Below are 13,534 nucleotides of genomic sequence, written 5' to 3'. Positions count from 1 at the left end.
CTCAGATGCAGTGGAAATTGGCTGGAAGACTGATTCCTCCAAAAAGAGGTCCTCTGCCCCAGACCACTGCACGCTTTGGGAGCTTGGGGGGACTTAAGAGGACGAGGAGGATGAGGAGTAGCTTATGTGCTTATCTTTAATTCTAAAAGAAATACGTGCTTGTGTAAAAATGCAGACTACAGAAATTTATAAAGTGAAAAATTTGAGAGCCCTTATCTGCTTTCGCTGTGACCCGGTCTCAGAAATCAACGGTTATGTATTCTTCCGGCGGCTTTTCTGGTCCTTTCATATATCCCACACCGCCACAGGAGATATGTATGGTTTTTTTCTTTTTAGAAATATTTTATTTATTTACTTTTAGAGGGAAAGGGGAGGAGGAGAGGGAGAAAAACATCAATAGATGAGAGATACATCCACCGACCTGCCTCTCACACACCCCCAACTGGGGACTTGGTGCCCAACCCAGGCATGTGCCGATTGGGAATCGAACCAGCGACCTTTCGGTTCTCAGGCTGGTGCTCAGTCCACTGAGCCACACCAGCCAGGGCCAAATGCTTTTTTTCCTTAAACAAAGGATTGTTCGGTTCGTCCTGGTCTGCAGGTTGTTTTCTCTTATTCAATATCAAGGAGAACAACATTCTATGAACTGGCAATTTAAATACTTTAGGGGTTTGTGTTTCCAAGAACCCTCATTTTGAAGAATAAAATCCTTATGTGAATAATCAACCCCAATACCTTTGTGTATTCAATCTCTGCCTCCTCAGCTGCTCCGCTTGGGATTCAGTTGAGAGGTGGGTGGCTGTCGGCTGACGCATCAAAAAAACCCTGTAGGATTCCTCACTCTTTTTCGTCTTGCCCTGACTTTCTCCATGGACTGAGTAAGAGGGAGGTTGGCTGTATATTCTTCCAATTAAACACAAATAAACATAAACACTGACCCCCTGGCCTGGTAGCTCAGTTGGTTGGACTGTCATCCTACACATCAAAAGGCTGTGAGTTTGATCTCCAGTTGGGGTGAACCTGGAACCGTCTATAAGGGAGGCAACCAATAGATGTTTCTCTCTCACATTTCTCCCCCCTAAAAACCAATAAACATATTTTCAGGTGAGAATTTAAACAAAAAAGCAAACAGACGTGGTGAAAAGTCAAAACTCATCACTTACGCTACCACGTTGCACGTTTTTCTTCTATGTGCTTGACCTTATTCACATCTGTGGTATCTACATGGTGGGGGGCAGCACCTCTTCCCTGTTCTGAGTTCCCAGACTCCACTGCGGTCATTTGAAAGGGCAGTGATGGGAATATTTACACCACGGAAATGGGCAAGCGCTCCAAACCAGGGTTTGATTTGTTGTTGACTGTCTACTTAAGTGATGGGGGAAAGGTTAACTATGCAGATTAGACCTGAACGTGTGCCTCTTCAGGAGCCTTTTTATCCAAGGTGCAAACACAGGCCCGAGGTCAGGCCCTCTGCCCGATTTTATCTGCCCAGGAACCTTGTTTCTACCTGGCGGCAGCGCCAAGCTCTCGCTTGCCTGTGAAGGAGTAGTTCACATTTTTACACAGTTCTAAAATTACATTCGGCCCTTTGAAGGCAACCACGAGGCTGATGGGCGCCCCCTCTGGTGAAAATGAGTTTGACACCCCTACTTTACATTGTGAATAGCACAAAACACTGAGGAAAGATGTTTCCCGTACTTGAACACTGTTATTTGGTTCAGCAAAGAAGTCCCTTGTGGATGCCATTGGGATAGGAGTGAAACTCTAAAAAGTGATGCCGGGAAAGTGGGAAATAACTGAAGAAAGTTTGGAAGCAGTGAAAACCCAAGGTTTGCTTTCAGGAAAAGGAAAATCAGTCAACGTTTGTGTCAAAACTATGCTCCTTTGTCAATGGCAACGAGGTGAGCTGAGAGACATATTCGCCGAATGGGACAGTAACCAAACGTTTATCCATGGTCTGATTTGTTGAAACTATTGTTGATGGCAGCTGGATAAAAACTCATTTTGCAAGGCACATGTAAGTTAAAAGCTGTAGAGCTATATGGAAGGTACAATAAGAAATGGTGCAGGACACTGCTGTCCCTACACACACACACACACACACACACGCGCACACGCATTCTTTCCCAGCGCTGGTGAACCACTGTGCCAGACACTGAGCTGGGTGCTGGGTCAACAGGGAGCTTGGCCTGAGAGGTCCAGCTACCCGGCCCAGTGAGGCACAGGAGGGGCCGGAGCTGACGAATGGCGAAGGCCCTTTCCAGAGTGACCGCCAGGGGGCACGCTCGAGGCAGCGTGGAGCTTCGCCCTTTGTCCCTCCGCGCGGCCCGTCGCCGGGCGCCGCGGCGGGAAAATCTGACTGCAGCCAACAGTCGGCTTCTTTACGCGGTCGCGTGCCCACCTAGGTCTTCGCTGTGATGGAGGAGGAGGCCGAGGAGCAGCAGCGATTCTCTTATCAACAGGTACAGGAGACCCGCATCCCGGTCGAGTTTTCGGAGAGGAAAAGACCCAAGGGCGTCGCGAGTTCTTGTTTCGAGGGCCGCCTCCCTCGGCTAGGGGTGCGCCCCGGCCTGCTCCAGCGCCTGCGCATGCGCCTGTTTAGTTGCCGCGCGAGGGGCGGGGCGCGTAAGGTGCGGTTTCCAAGGTAACGCGCTTGGGCGGTGGCTTTCCAGCAAAGTGCTGCGCGCCCGGCGTCTGCCAGCTGTGCTGGCCGTGTAGCTTTGCCACGGGCTCAGCCTCCGTTCTCTGATAGAGTCCTCGTGAGGATGGGACGTGAACAGTACAGGAAAATCAGGCAAAGCACTTAGCGCGGTGCCCGGTGCGCGGCAGGAGCCCTAAGGTGGTGTTGGCTTGGCCACCGCAAGGGTGCCGTCTCCGTCCTGCAGATGGCTCTTGGAGCTGCGTGCACACCGCTCCGTCTTGTTCCGGCCCGGAGTCCCCTCTGCGGTTGTACGTTCGCCTGTCAGCCCCGCAACGTGAGGGTGGCATTGACTTTTCCAAACTCAGTTTTCTTACAAGAAAAGTAGTGGTAACAACCACCGGTCAGGGTAGTTGTGCGTCTTCAGCCCTTACTTTAATCAGCCCGAGCATGAGTGCGGCGTGGCCAGTGCGCAGTCAAGAGGTGGAAAGCAAGAACCTGGTGGCACCCTCAAAGAGGATTAACTGCAGGGACACGTGAATGAGCTCGGTACCTGGGAGTTTCCTGCCCATGAAGTGTCACATTTTGGAAGCTGTTTACCCATCCCTTTTATTTTGAGAAGCCTTCAGAAAAAGTTGTGGGACTACTGCACTCAATACCCATACATACACCCCTCACCTCCATTCACCAGTTGTTAACTTCTTGCAGTTTTTGCTCCTCCTCCCGAATTACTTAATATTTCATTGCAAATATCTTAGCACTTCACCTTTACATTTTAATACTTTGGTATGCGTCTCCCTTTCTCTGACATAATCTCAATTATTACACTCAGGGAGTTCAATATTGATGAAATTCTATTATTAGATGTCGCTCAGTCCCAATTCACATTTCTCCAATTGTCCCAAAGATGTTCCTGTTAGTGGTCTTCCCTCATCCAGGGCCCATCGAGGACCACGTGTTGCGGTAGGAGTCCTGTCTCTTTGGTCCTCCCTGGAATTATCCTGCAGCTGTGTCTTTTATGACGCTGGCGGTCGAAAAGGTCCGCTCATGGCAGAGGTGCAGCGGGAGACAGACTGTTGGGGATCAGGGCCTGGCCTTCTCACTTCTTTGTTCTTCGCCCTGGCACTGAGCCTGGCCATCCGCAAACAGTGAATTCTTACTGATTGAATGAGTAAGCCTGCAAAGATGGGCTGAGAGCATTTTTTAAACTTGCCAATTAAATTTATGTAGGGTTCACCCTGGCTGATGTAGCTCAGTGGATTGAGTGCAGACCTGTGAACAAAAGGATCACGGTTCGATTCCCAGTCAGGGCACATGCCTGGGTTGCAGGCCAGTTTCCAGCAGGGGACGCACGAGAGGCAACCATACAGTGATATTTCTCTCCCTCTCTCCTTCCCTTCCCCTCTAAAGATAAATAAATAAAAAAATTTAAAAATAAATAAATTTCTGTAGGCTTCAAGTGTACACTTCTATGACACATCATCTCTATATTGCTTTGTGTGCCCAGCACCCAGAGTCAGGTCTGTCGCCATGTATTTGACCCCCTTTACCAGCTTCTGGGCGGAGAAATGTGAACCTCTTCCTCAGGGGTGAGCAGGTCGAGGGTCATTCACTGAGGCGGCCGTCCTTGGCACTTGGTGGACAGCCGCGAGCAAAGCTGGTGAGGTCCTGCCCTTGAGCTCCCGTGTCCGTGACACTGAAGAAGGCTTCCAGCGCAGTCCAGGACGCTCAGAAGGAGGGGGGCAGAGAAAACTGGCGGGAGTGCTCTCCCTTTCTCTCACTCCTGACCACACCCCCACACATACCTAAAAAAGATGACCTTGGAGGTCTTTATCCCCCCAGGGTGGTGGTCCTCTTGTTTCCCCTGACAAAGCCTCAGCGGACCTAGTCTAAGGGAGGCGGCTGCCTCCTCGGCCTGTCCCTTACTCCAGGGTCCGGGCCTGTGTTCCTGCAGTTCCTCCTCATCTCGCCCCCACTGTGAACAGTGCGGGCTTAGGTTCAGCCGTCACCATGCCCCGCTCGGCTGTCTCCAGCACAGAGTCGGAACACACAAGTGTGTTGACACCTTGGCTTAGCCGCTTTGGCTTCTCCACTCCTCTGTGCGGTGAAGAGAGAGGTTTTCCAGGATCTTGTCGGCTTGCTGAGGAGCTGGGAGGGTCCTGCTGAGGCCAGCTTGCTAACCAGCACTCAAAGGAAGGCCAGACCCGCCCTTGGAGCCTTCCCAGCTTCGTCCTGGTCACCCAACCTCTGTCACGTGCAGGGGCTGCAGGGACTTGCAGCAGAGGGACGAGGTCCTTTTGCATTTACTTGATGAGCCCCCACCCAGGCAGACATGCCCGCCTGGCATCTCACTGTGCTCCCCACGCACCCAGCGTGCACCTTTCCTCGGGAACCTGGCGCACGTTTGGGGACTGAGTCCGGTCACGCAGATACTTCGCAGGTGCCATCGGATTCTCTTCCCGTTGACCTCTCCCCATAGTTCCTTGCTCTCACTCCACCTAAATCCTAGCCACTAGCCAGGAAGTGGAGTTTCTACAGGTCCCACTCCAGAGGGCCTCATTAATTTGTCAGTACACTGGGAAGGTCACCGAGCTGTCATGGGAAGGGCTGCAGGAGTTAGGCCAAGCAGAGCCTCCCCTTGGTCTTCTTTTGTTAAGGTGTGAAAAGCTCTTATTTGCACCCCCCTCCGAGGCATTTTGGTTTTTGCTGCAGAGGCTGAAGGCTGCCGTGCACTACACTGTGGGCCGTCTCTGCGCAGAGGCCACCCAGGACTCGGGGGTGCAGCTCAGCAAGCAGACCGTCGCGGCCATCGCGGAGGTGACCTTCCGGCAGTGCGGTAGGAGGCCGGAGGAGCGGTGGGCGGGTGCCGAAGGGGGTCCCCTCCCGTGGGAGCACCGGCACCTCACACTGTTCACACCAAACAGTCTTTTTCTTGGCTGTCGGGTTTGGAGAGTTTATGGAAGAACAGTTTCTATTACACTAACACTGGGGCATTAGCACCTTGATTTTATTGTTTTAAACTGCCTGGAACATTAGGCATTAAACTTTTTATTTCCTTGCTTTATAACGTTTTTGTATCGCCCATAGTTTATTTGACAGAGGAACTTGTGGCAGAGGTATTTGCTTGACTTCACAGGAAATTAATGTCCTCGCAAGCCCTAGCTCGCCATAGAACGTAGAGTTCAGGGGCAGTTCAGAGTGAAAGGTGTTGCCCCAATTACCAGGGAGCCTGGAGTAAAGGGTCGGGGGCCAGAGGAGAGGCAGTCCTGCCGAGTTAAAGGGCCGCAGGCGCCTGACCCAGATGGGGCTGCGTGGAGGGGCTGCATGGAGGGGCTGTGCTGGCTGTGGGGTGGGGACCTCGAGCGTAAGGCTGTGACGAGGGAGCTGAAGTTTGTCTCTTTCTCTCTTTCAGAAAATTTTGCCAGAGACCTTGAGATGTTTGCAAGGTGGGTGAAGAGCTAGATTGCGTGCTGCTGTGTGTTTACATCCTGCTGACACTCTCCATCTGGTGGGATATTTCAGGGGAGCCTTAGCTATTCGGGGTTTTTTTCTGCGTTTTGTGGAGGCTCATCTCTCATCAGGATTCCACAAGAACGAAACATCTGCTGTAATCACGTCCATTCAGACTTGATTTGGCATTTTGTGAAGTTTCTCCAGTATTTTTTGTTGAGAGAACTGAAATCACTCAGCTCCAGGTTAAAAAGGCCCGAATGACGTCTCTAGGACTGAATGTGCAGGGCTTGCAGTGCTTTGCAGACAAACTCTGTGGGGTGGAGCCGAGCGGGGGTCTGGTCCCCACGGGGGAGCGGGGTGCTGCGGGCGGCGATTGCCGGCAGGTGGCTGGGTAGTGGCAGCACAGCCCCCGTCTGCATTTGCCACGCTTGTTCCCGGTGACACACTCGCTCCACGCAAAGTGGGCGACTTGCTTTCAGCTGGTAAAGCTTTAGCTTTTACAGGTGATTTACGCTCATCTCTTCAATTAGCGCCTCAGGTAATTGAAAACAATTGCTACGAATTGCTTTTATGAAGCAATTTGAATGAGCAGAGCCGGAAAGGGCTGGTGCTTTCTAGTTTGCTGCCACTTCTGGTTTGGTGCCAGCCTCTCCCGCACCGCACTCTTCACCTTGCCCCCAGGAGCTCTTTGGTTCTCGGGCGAATGGCTGAGTGAGTTACGGCAGCGGGGGTCCCTGAGGCCGGGCTCTAAATCTGCCCTCCTCCTGTGTGCACGAGCCCCTAAAACCGCGCAGCGGCTTCAACTTGGCCAGAGGGGATTAGGTGCTGTCCTGGGTTACCGTTGGCTCACGTGGCTTATTCTCTGCCGGTTCAGCAGCTGCCCCTCACCCCATGTCTCCTGTGAGATGCCTTGGTCGCTTTACTTGCCATTTCTTTTCTTTTTTGAAAATACAACTCTTTCATGACAGAGGGAGGCACGCAAGTGTGACTGAGTGGACAAGTGATGGCTTGACTTGAATGTGAAGCCCTGTCAGGGCAGAGCAGGGTCCCCCACCTGAGCAGGGCTGCCGCTGGAGGGCAGGCTGTTGCGGGGCCGCATGTGTGCGGCGCAGGCGGTCGTTAGTGTCTGTGGCCCCTGCCCGCTGGAGTATGCCCCGGTTGGGACGTGTGTTTTTGCCATTTCTGTGTTAGCTATGGGAAAAGACAGTGAACATTTCTAAAGGCTTCTGCAAAATACTAGAAATAATGAAATTAGAAATATTTAGCATTGTGGTCATCAAGCTTCCAGTTCCCCTGCGTTTTTGTAACGTTTCCTGGGCACCGGCGTCAGGGTGGTGTGTGTGTCCCCGAGGCCGGAAGTCCACGAGGCAGGGCGGCGTCTTCTAAAGGGGGGTCTGGGTGAAGGCTGGCAGCTGCCGTGGGGGGGGTGCGGGGGGGGGCGACTGCAGCCTCCTCCGAGAGCCCCGAGGCAACGCAGGAGCAGGTTTTCTTTGAACACCCATCCTTTGTCTTAGTTTTACATTGGTTTTCATGATATTCCAGTTTGTTCTCATGTTTTAAAAATCCTGCTTTGAAGTTTATCGCTGAATAAAACCAATATTCCCAGAAAGTCACCTCCATTTATCCTGTGGCTCTGGGCTTCCCCTGCCATCCAGTCTCTGCTTCTAGAACCATGGTCGCCGGGGTGGGGGTGGGGTGGGGGGGTCCAGATGCACACAGGCTGGGCTTCTCACGGGAATCAGGGTTCCAGAAGCATTAAGTAGTCTCTGTGGGCTGCCTGTGATGTCGTTCCTGTGAGGAAACGCATTTCTTTTTTAATAAGATTTTATTTACTTTTAGAGAGAGGGGGAGGGAGGAAGGGAGAGAGACACCAATGTGTGGTTGCCTCTCATGTGCCCCCACCAGGGACCTGGCCCACAACCCAGGCATGTGCCCTGATTGGGAATCGAACCAGCAACCCTTTGGTTCACAGCCTACACTCAATCCATTTAGCTACACCAGCCAGGCCAAGAAAATACATTTAATTCTGAATTCTGAAAATACATTCAATTCACCTATAAACTTGGGAGAAATCATCTCAGTTTAAGTTACGGGTTTCCTTTATTTAGTTTTGAAATCTCTAGTCACCTAGTATTGCTAATGTGGTAAAGATGGAGTGTTTTGAAGAAAATAGATATTCTACGCTAAGTAAATTCTAGGAACATTTTGGGAATAACCTTTAAAACCAGTGTTGCTAAAAGCATTATGTAAAAAAGTTGTTTTGGCCCTGGCTGGTGTGGCTCAGTGACTTGAGTGCCGGCCTGCAAACCAACGGGTCACTGGTTCGATTCCCGGTCAGGGCACGTTCCTGGGTTGCAGGCCAGGTTCCCAGTGAGCAGGCACGAGAGGCAGCCACACACTGACGTTTCTCTTCCTCCCTTGCCCCACCCGTCCCCTCTCTCTAAAAATAAACTAAAAAAAAGGCCGCTTTGTCAAGTTCCCTGGAGTGACGTTCTGGAGGCAGAGGTTTGCCTCAGGAGAGTCTGATGTGTGGCGGCCCCGCCCAGAGACCAGGGACAAGCTGGGGGCCAGGGAGGGTGGGCTCAGTCCCATCCTCCCTGTCCACGCTTTGTGACAGACAAGCCGCCTCACTCCGCACCTGGTTCAGCCGCCGGCGCCCATTCTCTCCTGCCGTCCGCTGTGCTCCACGGGAATAGAGGACTGACGCGGCAGCCGGAGCCGGTGGCCGAGGCGGGGCCACACTGGTCCTCGGTGGCACCGCTGCCCTCTTCCCAGGGCATCTGTGGCTGGCCTCACACTTTGTGGCTGCTGTTGTACCACCTCTGCCTTTTCTCCCTCTTCACCTTGGTCCTTGCAGGCAGCCGATGGGAAGTCATCTCCTGAAATGGGTATCATCCCACGACAGGCAGATACTGTTGTCACGATAAGGTGACAAGTGGTATTTGGACATTTAGCAGGATGTGAAGGAATAATTTGGCCAAATTATGGGGTATAATTTTTGTGTGACTTTGTCTTTAATTCAGCCAATATTCAGTGTTGACCTACTGTGTGCTGGCCACTGGCCACTTTGCTAGTTACTAAGGATACAAAGATTCCTACCTATTTCTACATACAAAGTTCTTATTTTTGGAGGAAGTTAGAAATGGCAAGAAAAGGTATACTTAGAATAATAAATTATGAATAGAGCTTATTATTTCAAATTACCTTTTAAAGCAAAGATGAGGGGATTGGAATGAAAATTTGAGTCCAACTTGTGATCAAGCAGCAGACTCCAGCGTGAAGGGTGTTCTCTGCTCCCACAAGGCCATGGTCGGGGCGGCGTCGCCTTCATGCCGGGCGGTAGCACCTCGGGGGCATCCGGGCCGGCGCGTCCTGCAGTTGGGCCCTCAGAGAGGAGCTTGGGGTCTTGGTCTAAGGGAAGCCATGCCTCAGCAAATTCTCTCTCTCTCTTTTTTAATCCTTACCCAAGGATATTTGGTCATTGCTCTTTAGAGAGACGGGGAGGGAGAGGGAGAGAAGCATCGATTGGTTGCTCTCTCTCATGCGTCCTGAATGGGGATGGAATCTGCAGCCTGGGTATGTGCCCCAGCCAGGAACTGAACCCATGACCTTTTGGTCCACAGCCAACCAACTAAGCTGTACCAGCCAGGCTTTAATGTCTCTTTTAAAGCTTTATTTATTGCCCTGGCCAGTGTGGCGCAGTGGATTGAGCACTGGCCTGTGAACCACAAGGTTGCTGGTTTGAGTCCCTGTCAGGGCACATGCCTGGGCTGTGGGCAGGGTCCCTAGTTGGGGGTGTGCAACAGGCAACTGATTGCTGTTTCTCTTGCACATCGATGTTTCTGTCCCTCTCTTTTTTCTCTCCTTCCCCTTTCTCTGAAAATAAATAAATAATATCTAAAAAAATTATTTGAGAGAGAGAGAGAGAGGCATCGATTTATTATTCACTCATTTTCGCATGCTGGTTGGTTCTCGCCTGTGCCCGACTGGGGATCGAGCCCGCAGCGTGGCGTGTCGGGACGCTGCCTGGCTGACCGAGCCCCCTGGCCGGCTTCCGTGTTTCTTTCACGCGTTGTGAGACTGGGCCGTGTTCTCTTTTCCCTGAAGCTGTGCAGTGACCTGGCTGTTTCTGTTGTGTTTGCTGTGACCCAGCAAGGCCCTGGGGGAGGCTCAGTGCCTCGACGCTTCTCCCTCCTTGTGCTCGGCGGAGGCGGACAGATGCGCTGGTCACTTTATTCATTTCTGTGTCTCTGTTGCTTAAAGACTGTGATCTGAAAAGATGGGCTGCTTCGAGGTTCTTGCTAGCCTGAAGTCTGACCGTGAACTTTTGTGTTTCATCAAAACTTTAAATACTACCAAACGTTTTGGCGAATTGTTTCTGCCCTTTCCACAGGCATGCGAAACGAAGCACAATTAACACGGAAGATGTGAAGCTCTTAGCCAGGAGGAGTAATTCACTGGTGAGAGATGAATTTCTTTCCTCACTCCCCTTTCCCATCAGAATACATTATTCCCAATTAATCACTTTTAGCATGAAACGATTCCCCAGGGCACCTTGCATTAAAAACGAGAGATGGTTGAACCATTCAGACCTGCCTGTAATTTATAGTCTTTCTTTCATTAAGATGGATCTCGCCAAGCCAATTTGAAATTTTCTAATCAGCACTCTCCGGACTTCGTAGTGCGCCTTTCCGTAACATCTCCAGACTCGGGCCCCATGTTTCACTCGCAGGGTGATGTCGGAGACGGTCACGGGCAGGGGTGTGGGAGCAGTTCCTTGTGGCGCCCAGTTGTCCGGGGCAGGCGTGAGGCGTGTTTGCATAGCTCAGGTGGGCAGACGGTTTTCTGTCTTTTCAGTGAAGTCTGGAGGTCATCCCGACCAGGCCCTCATGTCACAGGTGACGCTGTGACCTTCCCAGCCTGGCGGCTGGGCCGGCGGCAGATCTGGGGCCCCTGTGAGGCCCGGCCGTGGAGGCGCTTTGTGTTCCTCCCCGTAATGTGAGCTGCACGAGGGGGGATTTTATCTCTTTTTCCTCTGCTCCACCTGCTGTGCCTAGAATAGGGCCTGGCACACAGTAGGTGCTGAATGAGGAGTTGTTGAATCAATTCCTATAGCAGCCGACGGTTCACAGGGGCTTTTTTAGGGACTTGATGTGTGTTATCTAAGCCTCACAGCCACCCGGCGAAGGTTTGTAATGACATGACTTATTAGCCTATTTTACGGGCCAGACCCCTGGAGTTGGTAACTTCCCAAAGTCAAACATGAAGCTCTCTGGTTGACCCCTGAACCTTAACCTTTTAACCCTGAATTAGTGCTGTTTCTACTAGGCTCTTTTTGGCCTTTGCTCTTCTAGTATCCTTTCCTAAAGTTTAAGTGGAGGTTAGGGATGAGAGCTAAGTGACAGCTGAGGCGCCTGGCGGTGCCGCGTCCTGGTGGAAAAGAGATTTTTCTTTTTGTTGGTCAGCTGCAGTGAGCAGTTTCTATCTTTGGCAGAGGAATAGCCGATGCCAGTCATCTTAGAGAATGAACTGCAAAGTTGTCTGCTGACGCAGATTTGTTTACCTCACTTTTTATTTTGGACTCTTAATTTTTTTCATCTGACAGAAGCTGGTATTAATGAAGACAAGCTAAATCTGCACATTTGGCTAAATTCTCCCTTAAGGCAGGGACCTTGTCTTGTTTATCTTGTATCCCTAATATGTGGTACATAGTAGTTGCTCAACAATTTCAGTTGGATAAATTTAGGCGGCTATTAACCATATCCGTGCTTTGGAACGTGTATCTGTGGTTGGCACACCTTCTGCATGCCCCAAGTGTTAACTCACTGGTCACTCTGGGAACTCCCTCCTGCTTGGTGGCATCTGTCAGCAGCAGGGAGCTGGTGTTTGCAGTTGATTACTGCTCTGAGCAAGAATTCGAAACTCTGTTTAACTGTGAGGAATGTGACCCAGGCTTGTCCACCCAAATTTTTTGGTTGGGAGAGGGTGTAGTTTTTTTCCCCCTAGACTTATAAAATGGCTTTACAACCAGATAAAAATATAATTAAAACTTCTTTTCTGTGCCCTGGCTGGTATGGGTCAGTGGACTGAGTGCTGGCCTGTGAACCAAAGGGTTGCTGGTTCTATTCCCAGTCAAGGCACATGCCTGGGTTGTAAGCCAGGTCCCCAGTAGGGGGGTGTGTGAGAGGCAACCACACATTGATGTTTCTCTCTTTCCCTTTCTCTCTCTCTTCCCATCTCTAAAAATAAATTTTTTTTGTAGCTAAAATACATCACAGAGAAAAATGAAGAGATCGCTCAGTTTAACACAGAACGAAAGACAAAGAAGAAAAAGACGTTAGAGACTGAAAACAAAAATTCGGTGGAGCCTGCAGGGGCTGAAGGAGTGGAAAGTGACAATTAAACTCTGTCACGATTTGGGAAAAGCAGCCCTCAGCAGGTAGAGCCACCAGAACACGTATTTCCACCAAGGGAATTTTGAAGGAATAAGTGGAGATTTAAAAAAAAAAGGTGAGGTATTCTCCATGTGATCAGCTGCAGAAGCCAGTGCAAACGAGAACTGAGAGCTCTTAAGCAAAACACTCCTGTCCCTTATCTTACTGAGACTCGTAAGGGAGGGTTGTGTTTGAGTACATGTCGGAAATTATATCGGTTGCAGTTAATAAAGCTGTGTTAGCAGTAAAATGTGGTTCAAGCAAAAATCCGGGTTATTTCTTTATTCTTTTACTTAAGTTTCCAGGCTGACAGTCCCTGCAAGATGATAAAGCTGTGTTCATTTAGTTCTTGTGATTACCTTTGTTTTAAACTCATGTCACTTGGGGTCACAGGTGAAAGGGCTGATGCTGGGAAATGGTCCTTTTTACTGTGTAAAGGAGATTTTCTCCCGAAACACAGTGTGCGGGACTTTTCCTCGTGCGGTTTTGGGGGTCCTTCCAGGAGCTCCATCCTGCTGTCATCTTCTTGGGGTTTCTTAGCGGGCAGGGTGGGCCGTTCCCTGCTGGGGGGGGCGGGGGCGGGGGCACAGAGAAGGGCCTGGCGCTCACAGAGCCCGGTCTGCCTGCCCGGCTCTGCCCCAGGCGCCACCTACGGCGCCTCGCTGGGTCTGCACGGCTCGTTCGGGGGTGAGTGGCTGTCCCCACGGTCCTGATGAGCAAGCCGAAGCTCGAAGAGGGTAACCGCCTGCCCGGGGTCTGCCGCCCAGTGGAGACTGCGCACTCGAGGTCCTGACTGGCGAGGGGCAGGAGAGAAGAGGGCGTGCGTATCGGGTAGAATTCTTACCATCGGTGCCCAAACGTGGTTATCACAAGACAGCTCAGAGTCTGACTGTCGGGAGGAGGTGCTGAGCTGTGGTCCTAGTAAAGCCTTTTTCGTGGGGGAGGGCAGTGTATTTAAAATTTTTTTTCATTGTGATTTTTTTAAAAGTTAATTTTTTATTGTATTTTT

General features: G+C 51.0%; 1 protein-coding gene across 1 annotated transcript; it reads left to right on the top strand.

The window, feature by feature from the left end:
• The first annotated feature begins 2,339 nt into the window (after window positions 1–2,339).
• On the top strand, window positions 2,340–12,785 carry CENPS (centromere protein S). The gene is made up of 5 exons (XM_037165657.2): window positions 2,340–2,462; window positions 5,351–5,474; window positions 6,051–6,084; window positions 10,485–10,551; window positions 12,354–12,785. Exons 1-5 carry the CDS (start codon window positions 2,418–2,420, stop codon window positions 12,492–12,494), a joined length of 411 nt encoding a protein of 136 aa, XP_037021552.2. The 5' UTR covers window positions 2,340–2,417; the 3' UTR covers window positions 12,495–12,785.
• Window positions 12,786–13,534: the final 749 nt, after the last annotated feature.

This window comes from Artibeus jamaicensis, unplaced genomic scaffold, assembly GCF_021234435.1.
Source record: "Artibeus jamaicensis isolate MK-2021 breed Jamaican fruit bat unplaced genomic scaffold, CSHL_Jam_final scaffold_847, whole genome shotgun sequence".
Classification (NCBI taxonomy): Eukaryota; Metazoa; Chordata; class Mammalia; order Chiroptera; family Phyllostomidae; genus Artibeus; species Artibeus jamaicensis.
Note: the sequence above shows the minus strand (reverse complement) of the source record. Positions and strands in the feature narration are given on the sequence as shown.